General features: G+C 47.4%; 10 protein-coding genes across 10 annotated transcripts; 5 read left to right on the plus strand and 5 right to left on the minus strand.

Moving 5' to 3' along the window:
* Window positions 1-747: 747 nt before the first annotated feature.
* Window positions 748-1,667, plus strand: FMAN_05572 (uncharacterized protein; the record flags this gene model as incomplete). The annotated part of the gene is made up of 3 exons (XM_041827755.1): window positions 748-890; window positions 940-1,102; window positions 1,152-1,667. The coding sequence occupies 3 exons, from the start codon at window positions 748-750 to the stop codon at window positions 1,665-1,667; spliced, it is 822 nt and encodes a 273-aa protein (XP_041678686.1).
* Window positions 1,668-2,785: 1,118 nt separating this feature from the next.
* FMAN_05571 (uncharacterized protein) lies at window positions 2,786-3,055 on the plus strand (the record flags this gene model as incomplete). The annotated part of the gene is made up of 1 exon (XM_041827756.1): window positions 2,786-3,055. One exon carries the CDS (start codon window positions 2,786-2,788, stop codon window positions 3,053-3,055), a length of 270 nt encoding a protein of 89 aa, XP_041678687.1.
* A 276-nt stretch (window positions 3,056-3,331) lies between these two features.
* On the minus strand, window positions 3,332-4,341 carry FMAN_05570 (uncharacterized protein; the record flags this gene model as incomplete). The annotated part of the gene is made up of 2 exons (XM_041827757.1): window positions 3,332-3,683; window positions 3,743-4,341. The coding sequence occupies 2 exons, from the start codon at window positions 4,339-4,341 to the stop codon at window positions 3,332-3,334; spliced, it is 951 nt and encodes a 316-aa protein (XP_041678688.1).
* A 1,237-nt stretch (window positions 4,342-5,578) lies between these two features.
* FMAN_05569 (uncharacterized protein) lies at window positions 5,579-6,214 on the plus strand (the record flags this gene model as incomplete). The annotated part of the gene is made up of 1 exon (XM_041827758.1): window positions 5,579-6,214. One exon carries the CDS (start codon window positions 5,579-5,581, stop codon window positions 6,212-6,214), a length of 636 nt encoding a protein of 211 aa, XP_041678689.1.
* A 255-nt stretch (window positions 6,215-6,469) lies between these two features.
* FMAN_05568 (uncharacterized protein) lies at window positions 6,470-8,596 on the minus strand (the record flags this gene model as incomplete). Its single annotated transcript, XM_041827759.1, has 1 exon — window positions 6,470-8,596. The coding sequence occupies one exon, from the start codon at window positions 8,594-8,596 to the stop codon at window positions 6,470-6,472; it is 2,127 nt and encodes a 708-aa protein (XP_041678690.1).
* A 913-nt stretch (window positions 8,597-9,509) lies between these two features.
* Window positions 9,510-10,319, minus strand: FMAN_05567 (uncharacterized protein; the record flags this gene model as incomplete). The annotated part of the gene is made up of 1 exon (XM_041827760.1): window positions 9,510-10,319. The coding sequence occupies one exon, from the start codon at window positions 10,317-10,319 to the stop codon at window positions 9,510-9,512; it is 810 nt and encodes a 269-aa protein (XP_041678691.1).
* Window positions 10,320-10,839: 520 nt separating this feature from the next.
* Window positions 10,840-11,496, plus strand: FMAN_05566 (uncharacterized protein; the record flags this gene model as incomplete). The annotated part of the gene is made up of 1 exon (XM_041827761.1): window positions 10,840-11,496. The coding sequence occupies one exon, from the start codon at window positions 10,840-10,842 to the stop codon at window positions 11,494-11,496; it is 657 nt and encodes a 218-aa protein (XP_041678692.1).
* Window positions 11,497-12,868: 1,372 nt separating this feature from the next.
* On the plus strand, window positions 12,869-14,600 carry FMAN_05565 (uncharacterized protein; the record flags this gene model as incomplete). Its single annotated transcript, XM_041827762.1, has 2 exons — window positions 12,869-13,170; window positions 13,223-14,600. The coding sequence occupies 2 exons, from the start codon at window positions 12,869-12,871 to the stop codon at window positions 14,598-14,600; spliced, it is 1,680 nt and encodes a 559-aa protein (XP_041678693.1).
* A 159-nt stretch (window positions 14,601-14,759) lies between these two features.
* FMAN_05564 (uncharacterized protein) lies at window positions 14,760-15,297 on the minus strand (the record flags this gene model as incomplete). The annotated part of the gene is made up of 2 exons (XM_041827763.1): window positions 14,760-15,053; window positions 15,112-15,297. 2 exons carry the CDS (start codon window positions 15,295-15,297, stop codon window positions 14,760-14,762), a joined length of 480 nt encoding a protein of 159 aa, XP_041678694.1.
* A 2,427-nt stretch (window positions 15,298-17,724) lies between these two features.
* On the minus strand, window positions 17,725-19,391 carry FMAN_05563 (uncharacterized protein; the record flags this gene model as incomplete). The annotated part of the gene is made up of 2 exons (XM_041827765.1): window positions 17,725-18,757; window positions 18,808-19,391. The coding sequence occupies 2 exons, from the start codon at window positions 19,389-19,391 to the stop codon at window positions 17,725-17,727; spliced, it is 1,617 nt and encodes a 538-aa protein (XP_041678695.1).
* Window positions 19,392-19,475: the final 84 nt, after the last annotated feature.

Consider the following 19,475-nt stretch of genomic DNA (forward strand, 5'->3'; position numbering starts at 1 on the left):
TTATCCACATCTTGATTGGATACCCTGGAGCACTCCATATTTGATATCAGGTACAGCAACAGGAAGACTGGATCGATTGCTCTGTTTTCTTTGGGATTTCCGCAAGCTTCGATAGCCTTCCTAGGGAGAAAAGCAAGCTCCAGTTGACTACAGAAGTGTGATTCCTATCACGTTCCTATTGCTCATCCGTACCATGAAATCACATTTTGAGTTTCAAGCATCGGCGGAACTTTTGGCGACCAAAGGGTGAAGGCGATCTTGATATGACTGAAGTGCGAGCAGATGATCACTCACCTAAAGCCAAGGTACCCTTCAAGCAGTATCTCAGGTATATCAAAAACATGATCTATAGTTAAGTTGAAGCAATACTCGTTAACTACATTGGTTTTCATCGAAGCAGTGATGAAGATCATTGCGCTTCTGAGACCTGTCTGTAGCAATAAACAGAACAGTCATGACCACGTAGGTTTGTGGGGAAAAAGAAAAACATCAATATTGAGTCAATTTGAAACTGTGACGCATCCTCAAGCTCGCTTCTTGGGATACGAACTCATCTGTTGTGTGGCTTCTGGCAGACTGATGTAAGAGTCCATCAGGGTTCTCACCTACCAACCCTTTTGGTGTCGCTAGACCAAGATACCTAGCTTTTTGCTCGCAAACCTCATCTTCGACTGTTTTGGACATCGCGGAACTTGAATTGAATATACTATATACCTTGGCAATTCCGTTGTTAAACCTCTTGTCAAAATGGAGCGTGAACCTGTGGAGGATGTACCCCATTGCCATCATCATCACCACCATCTGCAGTATCATGCTCATCATCATCATCACCATGGTCCGTCTCACGAAGTCCCGAGATCAATGGGGGAACATAACAAGTCTCATTACAAGTATGGCCCTTTCCTTACTATGACTCTCACAAGAACTAACTTGTGCCAGCAATGCTCCCCCAGCGCTATTCCGATGGCCTTGGATTATTGAGTTGTGCAATCAAATATCAAAAGAGCTACGAGCGAATATAGACTGGATTGGTATCAAGCCACCATCTTCAAGACCGACAAAACTGTTAGATTACGCCTGCGGTGATGGCGTCGCGTCTCGGGTAAGACCTAACGACGTTAACTGTTGAACTCTATACTGATTTTTATGAGGCACTCGCACCGTTCATGTCTACAGTGAGAGGCATGGATATAGCATCAGGAATGGTAGAGCAGTATAACAAGATGGCACTGAAAGCAGGCTATACCTCGACAAAAATGCGAGCTATTCAGGCCGATCTTATCGATCCCGAATTGACGCCATCTCCGGAAACCGACACGCCAGGATTCTTTGATTTTGACGTGGTAGTCATGTGCATGGCTCTTCATCATATCGAAGACCCGGATAACATGGTATTGCAGCTCTCAAAACGGCTGAGACCAGGAGGAATTTTACTTATCATTGACTGGGTTATAAGCTCTGCGGGCAGTAGTGCTCAGACAGAAAATCGAACGCTGGGAGCGATTAGTAGAATGGGATTTCAAGAGAGTGAAGTAAAGAGCTCATATGATACGGCTGGACTTGAAGATTGGGAGTGGAAATTGACCTCGGCGCCGTCTCAAGTACCAAGAGAGATTGGTGGTGAACAACAACTGTTTCTTGCTCGGGGAAGGAAGCCATGTAGTTAGCACAAACTATAAATCTGCTTTGGGTTTTCCTAGTCACTAAATATAGATATAAGTAGTTGTCATTTCCCCACAACAACCTGAAATTCTTACCGTAAAGGTGATCTTCTGCATGAGTTTCCTGAATAGTCTCTGGGTAGTCTAGACACGTTGCTATAAGCTTCATGCGTCGGGTCATCTATTCGTACAGCTTAACAGAAAAAGGAAACTCCCGAATTTATCAAAAAGCCAGATAGTCTTGAACCGTTACCACTGTCGCGGTCTTCAGCCCTACGTGACATTCAAGAGGTTGTTGTTAAATGCTTGGCTGTTGGTGCAATATCAACCTCTAAAGCCGTGACTGGCTGCTGTGACAAAGACATCCACTTTGACCAATGGATCGATCTGTAACTCGACGGTTTCCAGGAATTTGATCAAGTAAACTCAGCCAGTCATGGGGATGATTGTAGACTGAAGGATTCGAGGCGCAGCAGATGACCCTTGTCGTCAGTCACACGATGACTCGTATCTTGCTGAACTTGTCTCTTTCAAGCCTGGTGGACAATAAAACCTACAATCTGGTCAATTCCATGAGATTTTATTGATTCGCAATGAACACATATCCACTTCGGAATACCATAGTTCTCCTGCATCTTGCTCCAGGCCGCATGCCCTAAAGCTGTCAGGTGGAGCGTCTAGACCAAATTAGCGGCCTGCATACGCCAGACCAAGACTGACAGGCCATCAAGAGGCGCTTGTGTAGCTAGAGTTAGCTTATCTGACTGCTACAAGCGAATCCCTAGGCTCATTCCATGAATTCAGCATTATGATCCTTCATATTGTATTGTGTCAGGTCATCCCAGAGCCGAAGCTGTGCCTCTCCTTAGCTTGCGTCAGCGCAGCCATTTCTTTTAGGCATCCAGGCCATTTGGACAAGCGCCACGTTTCGGAATAGGCAAAGTGACAGACTATATACCTGAGCTTTTTTCATTTCTCGTGTTCAGTCTCACTCTTTATTTTAACCTTATTTCTTCATTACCCATAATTCCTACCACCATACCAACACAACCATTTAGATCACAAGAAGTAAGCATTTTCCACTTATCTTCGGATTTTTGTTGACATCTCACCCCAGAGCCAATATGAAGCCCCAAGTCCTTCTCGCGGCTGGTCTCGCTACCGTAGCCATAGCCGATCAATGGCCCATGGCCAAGGAGAAATGCGGTCGTCTTGGACCCATGGAGTGGGATCCCAATGACCTCCCTCCCGATGTCGATGTCATGAATATTCGAATGTGTGCCGATCATCCTATGGGGGCCGGAAACTACTGGGGATGGGGCGAATATCTTCCTGACTGGTTTCCTCGCAACCCTCTTGCTGACATGGAGATCAACTGGCTTTGGTGGCCTTAGATTGGGGTGTGATGCGACATCGAATGGGTATCTGAGAAATGAACAATGCGAATATAAGTGGAAGCGCCAATTTCAGTGAATCTGAATTCTTGTACATCTCAACCGAAGGGTTTTTGTATCCTAACTAGGCTTTCATTCTTTGGGTTTCCCAAGACTTGAATCCTGGATAAGACTGGACTATTTTTAGTTTTATTATGGACTCCAGATATAAAGAAGTCAGAAAGCTCAGCGTTTGCAATCAAAACATATATGTTTGGGATCTCTACATGGTTTTGATCAGTATCCAGTCGTAAGCTCCCTCTTAACAGCATCCTCCAGAGTTTCTAGGTCTTCCTCCTTGAGTTCAATCCTCTCGTTATCCGTCTTATCATAAAGCGTGCCGCCCTCAGACCAAATTCGTCGAAGGGTATATGAAACAGCCTTGGGATTTCCAGAGGCCCACCCCTTCTTCTCTGCTTCCCTCAACTCATCGAGAGTGTAGCTTGAAACTTCCCATGGCTCACCTCCCGTCTGCTTCTCAAGCTCCTTGAGAATCTGCTTAGAGTTGACGACAAAGGATTGGACGATCAGAGCACGGTTGAAAGACTCTGCGGGATGATGAAGAGCAGCGACTACGGCTTTTCCAACACTAGAGAACATTAGCCACAGCTCTAGAAAGACTTGGAGAGTGATCTCGATGAAACTTACTCAGGCATAGTTGTAAAGCCAATCTTGCCCTCCCCATTATCAATCAAGACCACCTTCTTATTCTTATGATCAAACCCTCCAGCTTCGATAACATCAGGCGACAGGGTAAAGTACATGTCGATATATGGCCCCGTAACGACAAAAGTATATTTCAGGCCATTGGAGTTCTCTCGAATGTACTTTCGTACCTTGAGTTTCAGCTGATGAGGCTTCTCACTGGCGCTCTGAGGACCGTATTCGATATCTGTGCCGTATTCTGAAGGGAAAAACCACTTCACTGAACCAGACTCAGCTGCGAGTTTAAAGAGCTCGATCTGTGTCTCGATGACATTGCGTCCTACCGCACTGATGACAGTATCAACGCCTTGGTAAGCCCTCTTTATGTCTTCCGGATTATTGACATGTCCTGTGATAATCTTGACGGCCTTTGACTTGAGCTCTTTGATCAACTCTGGTTTTCTGGTAACTGTGTCTTCTGAGGTGAAGATGGCCACCTGATCGAATGCTGCTTGGGCATTGGCGATAGCATTCGTGATATATCGTCCGATGTTACCGGTAGCGCCGAAAATGAGAATACTCTTGGGTTGAAAGTCTGCCATTTTGATAGTTTGAGTGTAGCTAATGCCACCAATACTTGCAGGTTGGCGCTGCGTTTATAGATGGTTCGAAGTTGGATTTATAAGCTATGATCCCGTATCGAATTTATAAGCTGTTGGATATTAGGGTTCTTGACTTTGTCTAGATTGGAAAGTAAATGATGATCGGAGAGGAACTAGTGTCAAAGCGCGCCCTTTGTTATCACGCCCTACATGAAGAAGTTGAAATGCTCACGCACCTCAGCTGCTTATAGCGGGCCGAGGCGGGGTTGAGCACGATATATTGCTGTGAATTGCCTAATGTGGTTGGTAAACCAAGTTTGTCAGCCTCGATAGTTGAGTTACTTCAATTGAACCAACTATCATGAGAATTGCAATACCCTCTATATCAATATCATGAGATCTTTCGACTTCACCAAACCTTTGTTTTTAGGTGGCTTTGAAGGCTACGGCAAGCTAGGCTGGCTGCAATATTGCTTGTTTGCTTTAATTTACAGGCCTTGTGTGAATTTTATAATTGAAGTCTAAAAGCTATGGCGAGGCTCAGCTGATGCTCTCTCTGACTTAATTTATCGAGAGACTCTATATTATGGTTTGTAGGTAATAAAGAACTTGCAGCACTCACATTCCCGTGAAAGTCTCATCTTGATAGCCGCACCATTCGAGAGTATTCTCGTTCTTTTATTCAGTGTGAGTTCTTAGTAGTAATTTCACTTGATTGCAGTGAATAATGTATTTCTGAGTCAAACTTGATAGCTTGAAGATACTCAAATTTGACTAAATATAGATAAGGAGGTTAAAGTGAAAGGGCAAAAATGTGAAAGAAGCAACATTAACAGTACACAATAAATTTCTTAAGACACCGAAAATATCTTAAAATACCTTTTCTTAGCCAACACTATTCCCAATAAGTTCTTTTAAAAGGTAACTCTGTAGAGTGCTATATGACAATGCTTTGTGGTTCTAAAGAACTTCTTAACAAACAAGCTTCACATATTGAAGTTACTGTACATTAATGCGAAGTCTACCTGAACCAAAATATTTTGAGGTCTCTATAAAAAGGACTCTTCCTTCCGACCATGTAACTCATCTATTGTCAAGAAGTAATTATTCTCGAGACACTCTCGTCTTTCAAGACTCGCAATATTCCCACATTTTATCACACTTAACACATTCTCAAAACCGAAGTCCCATACAAACACTTATTCCCACAGAAACCCACAGTCTTTTTATATTCAAGATGGCAAATACAGATGAGAGAGCCAGATTCTATCGCACACAGCTTTACAAGGACATCGAACTCGGTCTTCACAACCTCCTCACGAAGAAGAGGGATGCCGTCTCTCCATCTTACTCATCGCCCGCCCAACACTACTATGTCGCCTTCAGTCGGCCGTCTAACTCTTCCTGGGACGACGATAGCGATCGATATGCAGGTGGAGAGTATGACTGTGCACCCCCATGTCCTATCCTCGGCAAGGACATGCAGTTCAAGATCTGCCAGCGTGAGCATCCTGACGGCGAGGCGTGTGCAGATAGGGTTTGTTTTATCCCCAACGCCAGCGCGAGGAAGTACATGCTGGGTTTCATAGCAAATGGCCCGAGGCAAAATCGATCTCTCGATAGACTGGGACCCGTGGCTCACAGTCTAGTGAGGAAGTACTCCAGCAATCTCCCATCAAAGGATATTGAGGCTTTCTCGAGCATAGTGCGTATGCTATTATCTGATCTCCGTCACGCGGGTCGTCGGAATTGGGACCCCGAGGTTCACGGCGTCTTGAATTGGAAGTGTCAGCCTTTCGAGACGTGGGTTGAGGAATTCATGACCGAGATCCACGGGGTTAAGTGGAGGAGAGACATGGAGGAGCACTTATAGGAGCAGACGGGTGTATCACTACAACTCTTTGGTAATATCACTTTGCTATCCTGGGAAACACAGTATTTTGGACTTGAGAAAGGTCTGGGATGTATTTTGTTCGAATGTAATTGGGGTTCTTTGTCATTATTACTTGCACTTTCAGTCACGGCGGTTGGCTTACGGATAGGCAACGGCTGCTTGCATGGCGCATTGAGAGTTGTATCTATTTACAGTTCTACAATAACACCCACTAAATCTTCAATACCTAACAACTTACAACGAGTGACCCTCAACCCTCAAAACCGTCCTCAAATGAGAAAACGCCAACTTCTCTTCCTTATGACAAGCCAGAAGATTCGCCGTCTTGAGAACGTTCTTGATCTGTCGACCATTCAGCTCCAGACCAGCCAGAGCCTTGATCTCTTCCTCTTTAATCTCATGCGCAGATTCGCCCTCCATCTTTGCATCTACGCTGATAGCGCGGCTCAAGAAACCTCGCCAGACAGACTCTCGGGCGGTGCTGTCGAGGGGAGGATACTCCAGCGACATGTGGATTCGGCTCTGAAAGGCCTGATCCATGTCTTTAACGCGATTGGTGGTGAGGAAGAGAATACCCTCGTAGTATTCGAGCATGCGAAGGAAGATTGAAACAATTCGATTGCGTTCGATGTCATGCGCTGAGCGAGCCTCGAGGAAGACGTCGCACTCGTCGAGAAGGAGGACAGCGTTCCAGTTGGCCACCATTTCGAGAATGCGTTGGAGGTTCTCCTCGATGTCGTAGGCATCGCTGCCGAGATCACCAGCGCTCATGATGTATAGGGGAACCTTCATCTCCTCAGCCACCGACTCAGCAGTCAGTGTCTTACCAATACCGGGACCACCAGACAAGAGCATGATGATACCCTTACCCTTCCCAGAGATGATATCGTCAAAGACATTCTTGAACTTGACCTGGCTTTGGGCGAAAGCAAGAATAAGTTCCTTCTGATCGGCAGGAAGAACAAGCGAGTCAAAGGCCTTGTCGTTGAACTTGACCTCTGTAACATCATCAATGAAGAACTCCATCCATCGCTTGTTCTTGAGGGCATAGCCGCGGACTATAGGACCCGTCATGATGAGCTGCTCTTCGCTGAGAGGAGCGCGCTGGTCATCATCAAACTCAGGCTTCTTGGCGCCCGAGTCGCTGTAACAATCACTATAGCAATCGTCGCCGTCGTCATCATTACCAGCATCACTATCCCGATCACTGCTGGCGACAGGACCTTCACCGGTCAGATAGTTGAGCCAAACGGTATGATCAGGGTTCTGCTTCTCCCAGTTCGCTCCATCGATGACAATGCGTGAGTTGACAGTCTCTTTACGAGACTTGGACGCATTGACCCACCAGATGGCAGTGCCACTGTATGCCTTGTAGTGATAGCCCGCAAGGCTCTCAAACTTGCGCCCACGTTCGAGAAGCATGTTTCGTGCTGCATCATGGTTGGGGTGATACTCTAGAGGATAGCATGAGAGGCTCGAGAAGGGGGCAGTACCGGGGAAGTCATTGATCTGCATGGTGATATCGCACCATCCCATGCTTCTTCCATCCCAATCAATTCCCTTGCAGTTCATCATGTATGCAAGGCCACCGCATTGTGTTTTCGCGAGGTATCCAGAGTCGAAGCGAACAGCCACGGGTCTTCCCTTAACAGAACCCCAAACTGTGCAACCAGGAGGGAAAAGAGTCCAAACATGCTCAAAGGCAACAGCGCGGTTCTTGAAGTAATCCTCCCGCAGCTGGATAATCTCACCCAACTCATCCCTCATGATCTTATGCAACAGCGAGACATGCTCGCGGGTGATTTGATCATAGTTAGGGTCATCCTTGGCGGCAGTGAATTGACCCCATCGATGAACAAAGCACTCAAAGGGAGCATGGAACTTGAGGCGCGAAACATCAGTGACGATACCGGGATAGTCCTCAAAGACCTTTCCGAGCACGCGCTTGAGGTATGGGGATTGAATAACGAGGGAGTCAATGTCGAGAGGCTTGTTAGAGTCAGCCTCCTTGGGCTTTCGCTTGCGGATGATGACGGCGTATTTTTGTGTCTCCTCATTCTCTGCTGCTTCCTCAAGATCGTCGGGGTACTTGTCTGTCCATGATCGGTCTCCGTTCTTATCGAACTTTGCGTATAGATCTTTGCTTTCTGTGAGGAGACCGACCATGACCTTTTCCTTCTTCTCTTCGTCCGCTTTTGGTGTTTCTTCTGTCTTGGGGTCTTCTGTCTTGGGGTCTTCTGTCTTGGGGTCTTCTGTCTTGGGGTCTTCTGTCTTGGTTTCTGTGGCCTCCTCCTTGGGTTCTGTGTCTGCGGGTGTCAAGATGACGGTAGACTCGTCACTGCTGCTCTTGGTTGAGTCCATAGTGTCGGTAGTCATGATGTATGTATTGGTGCTGATGGTATATTATGTGAGGGAAGAATGGCGTTTGTAATAGAGATTGGAGGATTAGATGAAGTAGTGTGAAGAAGTGTGAAGAAACTCAAGATGATGACTTTTACTCCAGCTTGTATGTTACTCTTTATACATAATACAACACCGATTCAGCCTCAGGTAAGGCGTCCATCTGTAGGCACGACGGCATATTACTCACACGGCATTGCCCAGACCCGCAAAAAGGAATGCCAAGTCAAGCTGTGAATAGCTACGACAGCGAAAATCGATAGTGAACAGCGGGTATATGCCTCTCGTAATCATCTGATAGGCTGAATGATTTCATCGGCGACCATTTGCAGCAATTGCTGACCGTGCTGATCGCAGCACAGCCCGTCAATGGATCTAGAACCAGGCACCGACCCATAAGGCTTAGGCTGCCTGTAGGCATCCAACACCGCCTCAAAACTGGAAAAACCATTGTAACTAACCAAAACCAATAGGCATAAGGATAGTTGAATCATGATAAAAGTATATATTAAACGACTTATTTATTGAGAGTTAGTATTAGATAAGAGGCAATTAGAGTCTATTCTGCCTAGAAGGGCAAAAACCTAATGTGTTATTTTTACCGAGACGCCAAGATCTATCTGACCAAGTGGCAGAAGTTGATAGCATCATCAATCAATCAATCTAACCAAAGTTCCATCTGAAGGAAACTGAGCATGGGATTGGATGATAGAAAGGGTCATTAGAGGTGTTGTTTGAGGATGATCCAGGATCTGCAGAGACACGAATGTTGAGCGACGTGAACCTCACATCATTACAGGCAACAGAGCTACACCAACGAATTATCAGAGATATCGTCGAAAAAAGTCTTTTCTATACTACCGTGAATGAGGAATTACAAATTTCCACCATTGAGGATACTCGCAGCAGCCTCTTTGATAGCAGCCTGCGCCAAGAGAAACAGACTTGGCCCAACACTAATCCTCGCAACACCAATCTCACCCAATTCCTTGGTTGACAGCGCATCCTTGGTTCTATGCGCCAGCTTGACCGCAACCCTTCCATCAAGCTCTTTCACCAAGGTCTTGACCCATGCATCTCGTAGGCCCCGTCCTGATCCACCCCAGTAAAATACTGTGGTGGCACCGGCTTCAAGGTACGCTTTTCCACGTTTGATAGCTTCCTCTATCGCTTCAGCTTCTAAGAGGCCTGTGTCCACGTGGAAGGTGTCGCATCGTGCATTAACAACAAAATCGGGACAGCCTGCGTCAGAGGCAGCTTTGAGAGCTGCCTTGAGACGTCGGACTTGTTCGTCGATGGGATAGAATTCGCCTGTTTCAGAGCTCACATCCTCGATGTTGGCGCCGACAACACCAAGCTCAACAGCTCGCTTGACAGTAGACTCAATCTGAGACCCGTACCCATCTTGTAAATCGGCAGACAACGGAATGCCAGCCGCTTTGGCGAGCGGTGCAACCTTGCTAATCGCTTCCATGTTCTGCTCTAGGGTGAGCTCCTCATCTTGGATACCGTATGTTGCTGCAACGGCCCAAGACGCTGTCGCTAGAGCCTTGACTGGCTTAGAAGTCCCATTGTTGAGTGATGTAACGATTTGGAACGAAGCGACGTCCCAGATATTTGGGAAGACGACTGGTGATGATGGCTTGTGAAGGGCCTTCAGTTGTTTGGCGAGGTCGTTGGACATGGTGGATCAATTTTGATGATGTATACGATGTTTGTGGTTCTTTGTTTATTTCTCGATTATAACATTTCTCACGATCTTTATAAGCCAAGACTGAGGAGTCATACTATACAGTACATGCCAATACTTTAGTGTTGCTTTTGATGTGAAGGGCGCGGGGGACGGGGTAATTCGGCATAAGACGGGTCAATAGTTGAGTTGTACCGACCGTATCAGCGAGGCTATTCAACACTAATGATTGCAATTTGTGGCATCATTTTATGACCTTCACCAGATTCAAGACTCATCATATCCTCCAACATGATCACTTTCCCTTCAAATAGCGCAGTTGATCTTCAAGCACACCCGTCAATATGGACAAGGGTGCCTCGCTAGACCTTCCGCTTGGGATTCGCTTGTGGGGATGTCCCATGGCGATTCAATGCTAGAGGACGGCTCAGCAGTGTCACAATATTTATGAATCGTGTCACCACTTTGTCACTGAATCATCTTCTCACTCACTGCATCACTCAATATCGCGAAGATGCCTCTTCAGCTGCGCCCTGCTGTCCCAGAGGACATCCCTGAGATGTGCCAGGTCTACTACTCAGCCTTTGGTGACACATCTATCGGAAGTCGTGTCTTTACGTCCGACATCGAAGCCTCAGATCGCTTCTTTCAGAAAACCTTCACAGATGACATTGCAGACCCTCTGTGTGAATTACTCGTCGTCACTCACAAATCATCCCCAGACTCAAAAGACGAAAAGGTAGTTTCGCTAGCGAAATGGGCACTCCCCGGTGCCCCAATTCAAGATCCTCCACCAGCCGAGGCATGGCCAGCAAATGGTGATCTCGCCGTCGAGTTCTTTGGCGCTATGACAAGAGGCCATCGCGGGTTCATGGGCGATAAACCTCATTATTATCTTGAAGTCATCTGCACGCACGAGACCTGGCAACGCAAAGGCGCGGGCACTTTACTTCTCCGCTGGGGCATCGAGCGTGCAGACACAGACGGTCTCCCATGCTTCCTTGAGGCTACACCCAAGGGAAAACTGGTGTACGAGAAGCTTGGATTCAGGGTAAAAGCTGACGAGGAGTTTAAGTGGTCGTTCGGAACGTTTGTGGAGACTTACATGGAGCGTGATGCAAAGATCGAGAAACGGACAATGACGCGGCCGAAATCCAAGGAATTCGCGTAGATCTTTGTGTCACTGAATGGAGATTTGCGCGGGTTACAAACACTGGCTGGGCTGCTTTTCTGTCTCGCGCTGGTATGGGTTCCCTGCATCTTCAACTCCAACTGCGAACTGATACACAATGTGCACCTGCGAATGGATACATTACGCCTGCGGGCACGAAGAAAAAGCCCGATATATCGACTGCACGACGAGAAAAGAAATCTCCAACAGCGCAGAATGCTCATGCGGGAGCGTTGACTTTACCGTTATTCGATCGCTACGGCCCTGCGGAAAGGCCGGATGTGCATATAAAGAGTGCATGATGAGAGGATGGATTTGCTGCAGATGCGGAAAGGGACCTAATGAGGGTCATGTTTGCAAGCAGGATATTAAGCCATGGCGATGGGATTACGTTGAGTGTGGGCATGATTTCTGTAAGGACTGCAGACCATGGAGAGGAGAACGACAAAATGGATATCACGGAGGTCATTCCAGAAGAGGATCGAAGGAGATGATTCGAAAGGGACTGCATATTATCACTGGAAGAGTAGAGAGAGTTTGACGATACTACGACGTCCACGGTCTATGAGGGAAAGCTCTAGAGGAAAACCTGCATATTGAGTTTGCAAATGATACCATCGAGCTATCACGGACGTTTAAACTCGGCCGAGAGACCGATGGACCTGACGATCATCCCCGTTAATGGCTGCAAGAAAACCCACGAAAATTCTCCAACAAAAATGCCAAGAAATACGGAATCTCCGGACTTATTCTGCCTCGGCCTGGGGGGGATCGTGGCGTCTACGTGGCTATGACATCTTATCATGACGTCGATCCTCAATGACTTTTTTTTTAGTTGCTGTACCCAAAAAAATCTAGAAGATCTTGGTAACTGTGCACAAGACACTTGCAGCCAATTCGGTCACCAAATGGGAATAGATCAATGCTTCCATGCCTTTGCAGGTTTTTTGTCGCGTGACTTGCCCCTTGTTTTATGATGCTGACGATGATGCTGTGAAACGTTTCTTTTACTCCTTTTTAATTAATTATTTATGTTGTTTGCTTTCCCCCTTTTTTCCCATTGTCGAAATTGCTGGTTCTTTCAGCGAATAGTTTGGCCATTTTCTTGCATGTGAAAGCAGTGCTGTACCCTTGTCATAGCGTCCCGTCCGTGTAAACGTCACCCAAAAGATACAGCCACACTTAGATTTATTCGCGTTGTACGAGCAATCCAATCGCCGACGGACTTTCGCTGTCTTTTCACTTTCTAAGCACAAACTTTCTATTGCTATTGAATTCACACAGCGATTATTATTTCTTCATTCTCTTCATCCTTGATTGATATACAACACGCCACACTTCGTTTCTGCGCACCGTCGCATCAGCTTTCATCATGAACGCCTCCAAAATGTCCTACCTCTCACGCCTAAGCCCGATTCCTGCATTCCCTGAATACACAGGGCCCTACAAGGTCGGCACCGTCGATGTTGAGATTCCTATCTCTGAACTTGAAGCGCCCAGCGCTGCCCCCGAGGGCGTCGATCAGATTCATACCGTCCAGTATCGCATGTTCTACCCAGCTGTTCCTGAATCGCACGAGAAGCACATCAGCTGGTTGCCCAACCCTCAGCGACAGCATCTGGTTGCATACACAAAGTTTCTTGGTATTGGGCCTATGCTGGCAGAGTTCCTTTCGTAAGTGCGCCGAATTTGAATCGTCTCAATGACTTGCGCTGACAACCCACAGATTCCTGCCCCGACATCTTCACTACACTACGATCCCAGCCCACAAGAATGCGAAACTCCTCGAATCATCGACCGAGAACAAGCGATGGCCGACCATGATCTTTTCGCACGGTCTGGGAGGATGCCGAAACTCCTACTCTTACATCGCAGGCTCCCTTGCCTCTCACGGTATCGTCGTCATCTGCCCTGAGCATCGCGACGGCAGCGCTGTCGCAAGCTTCATTCGAGTTCCCGAGAAGCAAAACGGAACCGTCACCTCCAACGGCCGAATCCATGTTCCCTACGAGAAGATCTCCCACGATGTCAGCCCCGAAGTCTACCAAGCCCGCGAAGCCCAACTCCGAATTCGATGCTGGGAGCTCGGCATGATTCATCAAGCCATGCTCGCCGTTGACAATGGCACACTATTGACCAACTTGAACCGCTCAACCCCAAGCCTCGATCAATTCATCGGTCGATGCAATATCCACGAGCCTGGCAGCATCATCTTCGCTGGTCACAGCTTTGGGGCTGCTACTATGACACAATTCCTCAAGAGCACATACTACGCTGATGTTCAAGAGGTTGCTGCAATAGAGAAGCCCATCTTTGTCCCTGCTGAGGGCAGTGATATTCGAAAGCAGGTTACTGAGAAGACCCTCGTCATGTTGCTCGACATGTGGTGCATGCCCTTGATGGCTCCCAACTCGGCGCCTCTATTCAACCTACCGCTACCTGCATATGCCGACAAGGCCAGCGCTCCTGGTGGAAAGGCTATTCTGGCAGTCGAATCGGAACACTTCTTCAAGTGGACCGACCATCTTAACATGAAAGCTCGTGTTTTGAGCCCCGATCCTACCGTCAAGGTCGTTACACCTCAATTATTCGAGCGGCCCAGTGGCTACAAGATGTCAGAGCCAAACTTCTTCTACGTTGTCAACTCTGCACATCTCAACCAGTCCGACTTTGGAATCTTATTCCCGTGGTTGACGCAGAAGATCTTCAAGGCCGAACAGCCCGAGCGAGCGCTTCGCCTTAACCTCCGTGCTCAGCTCCAGATGCTTCGTGAGAACAACGTACCCGTCGGTCGCACATTCACTGGAGATCTCGTTGACGGTACTTCGTTCGATAAGCTCGACAAGTTCAATGAAGCCAATGGCGATCCCTGCAAAGACGGCATCAACAACGACCAAGCCATCTTTGACAAGAGCGGCAACAACCCTGTTGAGTTCTGGCGATGGATCGACATCATTGGTCTTGGAGACGCTGACGGAAAGAAGACAACTGAGAAGAAGGTCGAAGAGGGCGAGGGGGAGATGAAGGGTGAGCTTGACCCTAGTGAGGAGTTGCCCGGAGCACCGCCTTCTATGACCGGAGCTGTCAGTGCTGTTGCGGCGTGAAAGGAACACAAAATGATTATGAAAGCGATTTGACCTTTGGATGGGATTATTTGGAGATACCTCTTTTGGCGCAAGGTTAGGAAAGGCATATTGGATTTGTAAGGATATTGGATGCGAATACCAACTAGACTCTTTTGTAAAGTACGAATACATCTTGATTTACTCTTGACTTGCGTATCCCATCTCAATGACCAGAGTTGACCCATCATTCTGCCATATTCCCCCAACGCCACCAAACACACACTTCGTTGATACAGGATTCCACATTCGTCCTGTTATTTCATCACTAACAATGGTGACATTTCTTCTCGGCGCACACGTCACGGTTCGGCATGTTCCTTCTGTTGCGGATAGGCATTGACCAGCTGGGATGCTTATGTGCTGTTCTGCATCGGTGAAGTTCGACCACGCGGCTATGGAGACTGGGCAGGCGATTCGATCGGGACCGGGTTCCTGATCATGGTTAGTGACGTCGAATGTCTGAGATTGGAGATCTTGCCGTAGTGCAGACGAGTGTCTCGGGTGTTTCGTCAGATGGAAGTTTGAGATACTGGAGCGGATCGAGACCTGTTTTGTTGAGGAAGGAAGACCATGGGAATTTATCTATAATGGGTGTTGATTCATCGTGACGTCTCTTCAAGATTTCTCTTCCCTGCGATAAAGATGCTAGCAAGATAATAACCGTCTTAGTGGACATTGTGAGCGGTGCCGTTTGCAGGTGGTGATGCTATGTCTCAGGCTAACATCAGCGATAGAGATGAGTAACGGTAGCGCTTTAAGCGTTCCTTACTGATTGCTTAGGGAGCTTTCCAAGATCAATTCATTCGATAGACAGTCTGAAAGGTCGTAACTGCAGCTTCTAAAAAGCTTCAAACCAAGGGATCACTCTGATGACGACTCCTGCTTCTTATACTTCCACGCAAGTGCAATTCTTATGTCATTACTTGGCTAGACCTTGGTAACTGTGGAAACACTGCCTCTTCGCTTATCTTTCGCCAAATGAAGCATGGCAGACCTTGTACATGAGGTTGTAATGTGCGTGGTTCCGGATGCGGAGGTGAGACTGACGGGCCGCGGTTCTCTTGTTCTCGATCCGGTGTCGGGAACTTGAGACACAAGGATATAAATGGATCTTTAGGGATAAACTACTGGTTCTAAGCGAGACTTTTCATAAACGCATGGCAGTATACTAGAGCTTCTTGGTACTTGAGTTAATGTAAAGTTGATGCCTGGTTAAGTTGAACATCCATATCTAGATATTATAATTAAGGCTACTTTACTAGCACGCCACTGGGAGGCCTTCTTCTATTCTAGAAGCCTACCATGACGCCATAAACTTTACTGTCACTGCCACTCGGTTGGTGTTCAGTCACCTCTTCTTTCGTAGCTGCACCAATTGATGTCATTGAAGTGAGACACCGAGGCCTGTGTAAATAGGTACCACCTAACCAAGCACCTGCGCAACAGCCGGGCCGATAATGTTGCTGGAGGAGAGAAAGGCCAGCTCGATCAGTACCTTTGCCTAGGTACCTAATAACTGTCCTTCTACCTAAACACTGGGCCATCGGACGGACCCTCAAAGGCGGGCAACTGTGAATCGTGGGCCCTCGCAACGGAAGCACGGGCAACTCTCAAACACCCTTGCCTCCCCAAAGGAAGAACGTCGACACCGCTTGTCTAGCCTGCAAGAAGCGCAAAGTGAGAGTAAATATATCGAAATGTTGAGCGGGTGAATTGTTTGGGCTGTAGCACCAACTGTGCGATGGCCAAGCGCCACGGTCCACCGTCTGTATCAAGCGCGGCCTTCTATGCGAGTGCTCTCCCACCCACCGAGAACTTGTTCCCAAACATGACATCGATATAGCTTCGCATTCTGCCCTGAAATGCCCCATTTCTTGCACGTCGACAATAATCCTTACTTCCTATCTCGTATCTATGGGATGCTTAATGAGTATGCGGCGGCGAGCAATTCGAATGCTGGATTGATTCTGGGAACAGTCAGTCACCAAGCTCAATACAGGGCACCGTATCATGCTGCGGATTTGTCAGAGCCGCCCATCGATACACTGAGGCCATCGCAATAGACATTACTCCAGCAAGCGAGGACTTGCTGCGAGAGTTTCTCAAGATGTACTTCTTTTTTCCACAAGGACCACTTCTTAGACGACATAGCCGCTGGTCGCGAGAACCTTTGTTCATCGTATCCCGTCAATGCAGTACTCGCCGGAGCATGCGTCTGCTGAAGTACATCGATGCACACTTTAGCTGACAGCTATAGTATACATACAATAAAGCCGCACACTGCACAGAGCTTTGGAACCCGCGGGCGCTGCAGTATCAGTTCTTAGCTGGGGCTAGAAGGATCCGGAAACTCGAGGGTTGTAGAGATTCTTGGACAATTATCCAGGGTCTTCACAGAGGATCATGTCGTTGCAGATGCCAATATGCATTTTGGAACAGTGCAACGGTTATACTACCTCATACACGGTATTGAACCGTTTATACTTCAGTACCACATCACCCTCGGCTTCATGACACTGGGCACAATATCCTCCGCCAAGTAACGATCACCGGAAGCCACGAAAGCCCTACAGTCAGCAGTCGTCCTCGCACTTAAAGGTCTATGAGAGCAAGTCAACGCGAGCTACCTAGCCGTCACTACATTCCGCTTGCTGAAGGACATGCTCAAACAAGGAGACCCATCAGTCTTTCAAGGTCTTCCAGATATGGAACCGGAAAAGAAATCGGTAAAGGCTCTGATTGCAAGTCATGTGAAAACTCAGTTTCCCATCAATGATGTCAGCATGAGTGAAGATCTAGAATAGAGGCGTATGGGAGCTCTCGTCACTGCTTATTAAGAGCTGGTACTGAATGATGCTGTGCCAGGTCAAGATAGTAATAAGTGATAAGTATGAGTGTTTTGTGTATACGGCCAGGCACTAGCCATGCATTACAGGCCGCGTGCAATCCTGATCTTGTCTAGGTTCTTTATATACAACTGGCCGATATGAAATCATTGGACATAATGATAAATATACAAATAAATACGCAAAGTTGTTGGAACTGTTTCAATGAAGGTCAACGACCTCTTAACTTGTACGAATGTGGCCTACAAACAATGACATTACTCCTTTGTCTGACCCTTCTCCCATATGCTCTTGAATATTAAGCATCTTGGCTCAATGATGTTCGCATTTCTAACATCCAATGCCTTGACTGGTTCCTTGGCAGTATCAGGTTCCACACCGCCTCCAAAGACACCAATCGTAGGAATTTGTTCCCACCCAGGGCCATTAGTGGGATCTCTGATGAACTTGCCCCAAGCCTTCTGCATCTCCCTGCTTAGCTTCTCCTGGAACTCAGTAGCACCTTTCTCGGGGAACGTCCCAAAGAGAGTTGGAATCTCTGCAGAATGGTATGCTCCACTGCCCTTGAAGATTTCAGTATTGGCAAAGCTCGCGTTGTAGATATATCGCCAGGTCTTGAAATCTGCCTCAGCGAAGTCTTCCGCGACGTAGCGAATGGGACACTGCATGCCGATTTCAGTGGCCATTCTAGTAACCTGGTCGAACTCGTTGTTGATTCCGGGAGATCCGATAGGGTAGAGGAACTTGAGGAGCGAGACTTGGAAGTCACTTATCCCAGGGGCCAAGGTTTTCAGAGCATCCTTTACTGTGATGTTCATGAAGTTGGGGATTCTTGCCTCATCTGCTGTCGTGCCCAACATAACAGGAACACGGACCATGAGCTTTGGTTTGTTCTTTGACTTGAGCCGGATGTCGCGGGGATAGTTTGATTGTGTGACCCCGTCATCGCTGAGAGGTGCGAAATCGAGCATGCCCCTTTCGATGATATCCTTAAGCTTGGCAGCTGGAATCTCGCGCATGCACTTGAGGACTTGATAAAAGTCACCTTTGTCACAGCCAGCTAGCTTGGTTGCATTCTTCCAAGAGCCAGTGGGCGTAACGTTTGTTGAGGCAGAACCCGACTGCAGAATAGCTGCGCGAAAGGGAAGAGGTTCTGGTGGAGCTGTGAGAAGATCATCAACACTTCCTGCGCCGGCACTTTCACCAAAGATGGTGACTTTCTTGGGATCTCCTCCAAATGCAGCGATGTTGTCTTGGACCCAGGTGAGGGCTAGTCGTTGGTCAAGCAAACTGGGCTATGTTAGTCAGGAAATACGGTTGAGATGCGAGATCTCACTCACCCCAGATTCCATTCTCCCTTCGGCAAATCGTAGGTTTCTGGAAATCCAAAGATATTGGTCCTGTAATTAATAGTAATGACAACCAGATCTTCATAGCCCGCCATCTTGGATCCTTCATAATAAGGCAAAGATCCAGATCCATGACTGAAACTTCCTCCATGAATCCAGAACGCAACAGGTTTTGTACCAGCCTTTGCACCCGCAGGAGCATAAATGTTTAAGTTCAGGCAATCTTCGCTAGTCCCAGCCGGGGGCCCAGGTGTAGCAAATATCTCAATCGTTTGATTCCTTCGTTCTTCGGGATAGTTGAACTTCATAAAACAAGCGGGCTTGTATGCGGTGGCATTGTAGGGAGTACCCCATGGCTTGGCTGGCTTTGGGGGACTGAAGCGAATGGGCTTTTCGGCGAAGGGGATACCCAGGAACTGATTGACCTTGAGCTTGGAATCAGGAATGGACGTTGAAGTTCCGATTATGATACCATTGTCTATGGTAGCTGTTGGGTTACTGGCGGTTTTAGATTGTGGAAGCGCGAGTGTTGCTCCCGCGTAGATAGCAATTGTAAGAAATTTGTAGGAAACCATGATGATGGCCGATGATATGGTAACATAATCGGGATTCGGGAAGAGCTAGAGCTATTTATACAGCAGCTACCTCATCTTTGACCA

This window comes from Fusarium mangiferae (genome assembly GCF_900044065.1).
Source record: "Fusarium mangiferae strain MRC7560 genome assembly, contig: FMAN_scaffold002, whole genome shotgun sequence".
Taxonomy (NCBI): domain Eukaryota; kingdom Fungi; phylum Ascomycota; class Sordariomycetes; order Hypocreales; family Nectriaceae; genus Fusarium; species Fusarium mangiferae.